At 39.5% G+C, this 6,917-nt stretch overlaps 1 protein-coding gene across 1 annotated transcript; it reads left to right on the top strand.

The window, feature by feature from the left end:
- The first annotated feature begins 2,081 nt into the window (after positions 1-2,081).
- Prss58 (protease, serine, 58) lies at positions 2,082-6,917 on the top strand. Its single transcript, XM_013021571.1, has 5 exons — positions 2,082-2,127; positions 2,680-2,818; positions 3,067-3,323; positions 6,542-6,681; positions 6,768-6,917. The coding sequence occupies exons 1-5, from the start codon at positions 2,082-2,084 to the stop codon at positions 6,915-6,917; spliced, it is 732 nt and encodes a 243-aa protein (XP_012877025.1).

Genomic DNA, 6,917 nt, shown 5'->3' with positions numbered 1-6,917 from the left:
CTCTCTCCCTCCCTCCCCCTGTCTCTCTGTTTCTCTTATCTCTCATCTCTTTTCTCTTCTCTCTCCTCTACCGATCCCTGTAGTTTTGTCTTTTCCTAATGTTACCAGTTGTGTTAATATAGAATATACTCTTTTTTACTCATTGCGAACTGCACAGTTCACCAAACAATGCACACTTAAAGCCAGGCATGTAGGCATCTATAAGCCTACCTATTAAGGAGGCAAAGGTATGCAGAATATGAGTTTGATGCTGGCCCTGTCAAACCTAGTAAAGCTCTATCAAAACCAAAACTAAAAGGCCCAGAGCTACATTTCAAGTCTAGAGCACTTGTCTGGTCTGTGGAAGGCCCTGGATCCAATACTCACTACCATTTAAAAAAAATCAAATTTATCTCCACGTCTTTTCATGACTTAATGGCTCAGTTAGTAAAATGTCTGTTTAACATCTCGCTGTGTGGTTATACAACATTCATCCATCCATTCACCAGCTGCACAACAGCTCGATTTCTTCCCAGGCTTGACCCCTCTGAATAAAGCATTCAGGCTTCCTTGTGGACATACTTTCTAACACACTGGGGTTAACACCAAAGTGTATCCTTGATGGATCACGTGTCAGACTGCAGTTAGCTCTTAAAGAAACTGCAGAAGTGGCCGCACGGGTATCAGTCCCTGGTATCCCATATCTCTGCCAACACGTTTCATTTCCATCACAGCCAGAGGCCTGGGCATAGCCACTGAGATAACCCCCAGGGTAACACAAACAGGCTCAGCATCATAGAGACAGGAGGGATCAGTACCCTGCATCCAGCTCACAGCGCTACTTGCCTGTCCAGACCAGAGGAGGTGGCTCTGGGGGCATTGTGAACTTCTTCCTTGAAAGGGAAGGTAAAACTCTGGGTTCCAAAACCATCTCCAAATGTGTGAGACAAAGTCACTGACCACTAGATCTTTGTGAACAGACACCACCACCTACCCTGATGGTTGGAAACCTTTTCAGGAACTGAATCTTGCTACTAAAATAATTTAGATATCCTTTTACATGGGGATCTCTTCTCGCTTTATCCTATTTAGTCCCCTTCTCTTCTCTCTTTGCTAGCAAGCTGAGCTAATCCTGGAAAGAGGCCTTCAGCATCATGAAGCTTATCATCTTCTGGGCTCTCTTAAACCTGCCTTGTGAGTATCTCTTTATGTTTATCTACACGTTTCTCTCTTTATATTTCAAGGGGATATCCTGGGGAAGCCACAGAAGCAGATCAAGGCAAGAGTCACTGGGGTTTGGAACTCAGGGTCTTGTGCTTGCTAAGCAAATACTCTATCACTTGAGCTATACCCTTAGCCCTTTGTGCCTTAGCTTATTTTCCAAATAGGGTCTTGTGCTTTCTGCCCAGAACTCCCCTTTGACCATGACACTACCAAGTATCTGGGATTGTAAATATGCACCATCAACCCTACCTGATTAAATACTGACTAAATAGTGCATGGTATTCTATCTCACATGTGGACATAAATCCACGGACAACTGGTCCTGCCCTTTCTTCTTCATTCTACTTTTTAACCCATCATACTAATGACATCTACTTATGTATTATATTTATTATTATTGAATGACCCTGCTAGTATGAATTGTGAAAGCAGAAATGTCTAGGCTGCTTATCTTGTTCCTAAAATAGAACCTGGCACATGATTAGCCGCTCAATAATTTTTAGATGAATTAATTATTTCCTTTCCCTCCCTGGACTTTGTGAAAATTTGGCCAGTTCTTACAAAGAAATGCATGACTGCTGGGAAAAGGGATGAACCCTGTAAAACACTCTAATCTTGACCAAAGAAAAGGTTTATAAATCAGCTAATTCAATAAAATTAGCTGAACAACACTGAAAAACAACCGAATTCAACATCCACTGAATTACAGAAAGTATTTCAGAATACTTACATTTCAGTTGATGACAACAGGGTAAACACCCTTTCTTTGTTTCTATCATTCACGTTTCTTCATTGTCTTAGAATAAAGTAAGTCATTTGACTAGCTTACAGATAAAGGGTATAGAGAAAGGTGAAGGGCATTTGAAGCCTCTTAAATGATGATGCAGTCTTTATATTCAATGTGCACTGTGAAAATGCAATCAGGTAAATTGAGGTGATGGGTGGGGTACAGAGACTTGGAGGGGGGCAGAGAATGATGAAAAGGGACCCAATGGATTTGTACTCACAAACTGACATGCTGAATTGAAGCCCTTGGTGCAAGTACTTGGAGATTTTTTTAATTTAATTAAATTAAAAAAAAATAAGAAGCCAGATGCCAGTGGCTCATGCTTGTAATCCTAGCTACGCAGGAGGCTGAGATCTGAGGATCGTGATTGAGAGCCAGCTCCGTCAGGAAAGTCCATGAGACTCTTATCTCCAATTAATCACCAGAAACCTGGAAGTGGCACCGTGGCTCCAGTGGTAGAGCATGCCTTGAACTCAAGGACAGAGCCCAGGCCCAGAGTTCAAGCCCCAATGTCTGATTAGATAGATAGATAGATAGATAGATAGATAGATAGATAGATAGATAGATAGATAGATAGACAGACATATATATATTTATACATATTTAAAAATATATTAAATGCTTGTCTTTTAGTTTCCCAATGATTCCCAGAAAATCCCACCATGTCTTGTCCCTGCCTCTCTTTCCAGGTGTGTTTGTTTATAATTCTGACCACATTGCTGGCCCTACTCCACCTTACTTGGTTTTCCTGAAATCTGATTACTTGCCCTGCACCGGAGTCTTGATTCACCCGCTATGGGTGATCACATCTGCACACTGCAATTTACCGTGAGTTACAAGTCCCTGAAATCATTCTACTCTTTTGGGTTCTCAAGTTGGATAGAGAACCTCAGTCCTTCGTAGGTCTGTCCTCCAATCAAATGAGATAAAGATGACCTTCAAGGGACAGTGGGTAACAGGACGCAACAAAAGGAAGGGGGGAATTTTTTGGAAGGGCTATTTAAATAAAGCTTATAACAATGGATGGGGAAGCCAGGTACAGTTACATATTCTCATGAGCAGGAATTTTGTCTCAGGAAGCTCCGGGTAATATTGGGAGTGACAAATCCATCAGATCCCACCGAAAACAACGTGCAGGTGATTGGCTACGAGAAGATGATCCATCATCCACTCTTCTCAGTATCTTCTATTGAGCATGACCTCATGTTAATCAAGCTGAAAAGGAAAGTTGAACTCAATAACTATGTGAAACCACTTGATTTTCCCCAAGAAATGGTCTCCCAAGACACCATGTGCACAGTTTCTACCTGGGCTTATAACTTATGTGATGTCGGTAAGTTCAAAGTCTCCGTAAACTCTTGTTGGATTGGATGAAGTGCTTTCAGAGAGAGAGCTTTTTCTCTGGGCTGAAATTTCACCCTTTGAAGCTTTCTTCTGTTCCCCTCTGCAGGTCCTTTCCCTTTCCTTTACCCAAGGATACCCATGGTATCCTTCTGGCCTTTCCTCCACTTTATCTTTCTATCATTCCTTTCAAATCTGCTGTAAGCAGTTTCAATCAGAAGACATTTATACATCTAGTTCCAATTGGCTGAGTGATATTTTATTTGACCTTGGGGTTTCAATGTCTTCAACTCTAAAATGAAGGCCAATAATCAATCCAGTGTTTTATAACCATTTCAGGCAAGGAAGCCATTTAAAGTCTTGAGATGCCATGAAATAAATCTTTAATGTACACATATAAGATAAATACACATCTTGTGCTAAAGCAGATAGGACTTACTTATGCAACATTCTAAGACATAAAGCTTGAAGAAAATAAAATTCAGAGTTTTTATTACTTTTTTGACTGATAGCATTCTAAACATGGCTCGTCTCTTCACAAAAGGCTACTGTTCCTTTGCTCAATGGAAAGCTTCTATAGATCACTGGAAATTACTGAACTAAATAGTTCACCTAAGCTACCTTCTATTTTTCATACTTCAGATTTTGTGAATGGACTATGAGCAAGTTAAAACTGTTTTCTGGCTTTCTTCCTGCTCTTTCTGCTGTCTTGACCTCAGAGTTTTATGCTAACAGAGTATCTGTAGTTATTAATTTGGATACCAGTGAGTCCTGAAGCAAAAGAGTTGATTATCTTTATTATAAGAAAAATAGAAACAAGAATATGGCTCCTTACTTGAGACGTTAGGGAGTAGTGCTAAGGGAAAAGAGGTACGTGAATGAAGAGAGGAATAGGGAGGAGGCAGTCATAATATTCAATGCACCTGCCATGGAACTGGGGAAATTGATGGGAAGAATAGGGTTGGGCGGGATGGGGAGAATAAGGAAAGGGATGATACTTACTCATAATGCATTGTACTTACAAACTTATATGTACTTATAAGCTGATATCCATTGTACTTATAAACTGATAGGTACTTACAAACTGATATGGTAACCCTTTTGTACAACTACTTTAAAATAATAAAAATGTAATTAAAAAGAATATGGCTTCATAGGAAGAGCTATTAATGCAGTTTTACTTATGAGTAATTTTTATCTTAGTTTATTTAGTACACATTATAGACACCATTCTATGAAAAGACAGGTCTCTCAGATTACACTTATCTGTGTGATGCTACCTTTTTTTCTTTATTTCTTTGGTGCTTGTACTAGGGTTTGAATTCAGAGCTTTTTGCTCTTTCTTGGCCGTTTTCCATTCAAGGTTGGCACTCTACCATTTGCGCTACACTTCCACTTCCAGCTTTTTCTGGTTAATTAGAGATGAGTCTCACAACTTTACTGAACAGGCAGGCTTTGAACCATGATCCTCTTAGCGCCTCTCTGAGTAGCTAATATTATAGTTAGGAGCCACCAGCACCTGACTCCTTCTCTACTTTCTGATTGTAGAATTCAAGGCAGCTATACACGCATAATATTGCCATTATTCAAAACTATTAAAAACTGTTCTTTAGTAAGGCCTTCATTTTCAAGCCCTAGTATATATTTTCTTGAATATATCAAGGAGGGGGAGGAATGGCAAGAGGAAGATGGAAAGGTGTTCTATTGCACAGTAGGGTGGCTGTAGATAATATTATATTTCAAAATAGCTTGATTAGAAGATTTTGAATGTTCTTTACACCAAAAAGTTGTAAATGTTTAAGGTATTGGATGTGTTCATTATTACCTGAACCCCAATCATTACATAATAAATTCATAAGCCCAAGAATCATGTTGTGACAGGTAAATACATAGTTATTATTATACATCAAATAAAAAACAGTAAAAAAGAAATAGATATTCTTTGCCTTTTTTGTTTGTTTTTGGTGCCATCCTGGGACATGAACTTAAGGCCTGAGCTCTGTCCCTGAGCATTTAATGCTCAAGGCTAGCACTCTACCACCTGAGCCACAGCTCCACTTCTGACTTCTTTTTTGGTAGTTTATTGGAGTTAAGAATCTCTCAGACTTTCCTGCCTGGGATGGCTTTGAGCCACAATCCTGCAATCTTAGCCTCCTGGTCAGCTAGGATTACGGGCATAAGCCACTGGCACCCAGCTAAATTCTTTGCATTTTGAGAGTCAATCTGATTTGAGGCAATAACTATCCACTCTGGTAAATAATATATCTGATACATCTGAATTCATCATCTGATTCGTTATGTCCAAACAATATATGACTGAAATAAAAAGGAGTCATTTATTATTTTGATCTGGCTTGTGAGGTAGGTAAGTAAACACTTCCTTAAGATGTGTTCCCAAAAAAATATTGAGACAGATCAAAGCAAAGAATCAGTGGGAAGTGTTTTTTTTTTGCAAGAATTAATATATTATTTTCAAAGGAAGATATTGAAGTAAGGGAGATGGGAACACACACGTCATTAAGAAAAACAAAAATCTCAAAATACAGTACTTTCCCACAAGAAAGAAGCCATGTGGGAACACCCACCCCATATGTAGATATTGGTTTTTTTTTCATTAGACTAGACCAACATTTTCTGGGTATGTACAGTTGAGAGGCTTTCAGAATCATTGATGTAAAGGAGACAACTTGAATTAAGAATCAGGACATAAGGTTTTGAACCCTTTAACTACTTAACTCTTGTTTGGGTAATTCTACAGTAAAACAACACAAGCAAACAAGAATCTTTTGGAGAAGACTTTTGTGTGTTTTCATTTGGTATTTCACTTGACCAATAAGAAGCTAAGGCTAGATATCTCTAAATATTTTAAGCCCTAAAGCTTCCGTAATGAAAGACACTCCTTAAATCTCTAAAATTTTAAAGCACCCTGTTTCCTTTTATTACATAAACATCTCCTATTTCCATATACCTCCTACGAATTTAATCCCTTTCACAAAGAAGCAGACAGCTGCATCATAAGAAATTATTTGTCTGATAATGTCTTGCATGCAGATAGTTCTAACCTGTGGGCTTCTGATGTCTCGGTGTTCAGTCTCCTTTATTTTCTAATGATAGAAGGGGAAACATTGAACTAAAAAAGAAGGGAAGCAGGAAGGGAAGGTTCGCTGTTGTTGGGAATGGCTCAGGATGTACCATTTCTGTTCCCTGTAGCTAAGGACCCTGACTCGCTCCAAAACGTGAACATCTCTGTCATCTCTCAGGCTGAGTGCCACAATGCCTACAAAACCCAGGAGATTACAGACAAGATGATCTGCGTGGGCATTGTGCCAGGGAGGAGGCTGCCTTGCAAGGTAACATACTCTCCGTGGCTTTATCTTCTTGTTCCTTGCATCTTTTTTTGCCAGAACAATAGCCTAGTTTTCTCTTTTCCTGGTAGGAAATATCCTCTGCCCCAGCCGTCTGCAATGGCGTCCTTCATGGGATCCTGGCTTACACAGATGGATGCATCTTGAGAGCTGATGTCGGCATCTATACCAGCATCTTTCACTACGTGTCCTGGATTGAAAGCACAATCCAAAACAACTGA

Source organism: Dipodomys ordii, unplaced genomic scaffold (genome assembly GCF_000151885.1).
Source record: "Dipodomys ordii isolate 6190 unplaced genomic scaffold, Dord_2.0 Scaffold56, whole genome shotgun sequence".
NCBI lineage: Eukaryota > Metazoa > Chordata > Mammalia > Rodentia > Heteromyidae > Dipodomys > Dipodomys ordii.
Note: the sequence above shows the minus strand (reverse complement) of the source record. Positions and strands in the feature narration are given on the sequence as shown.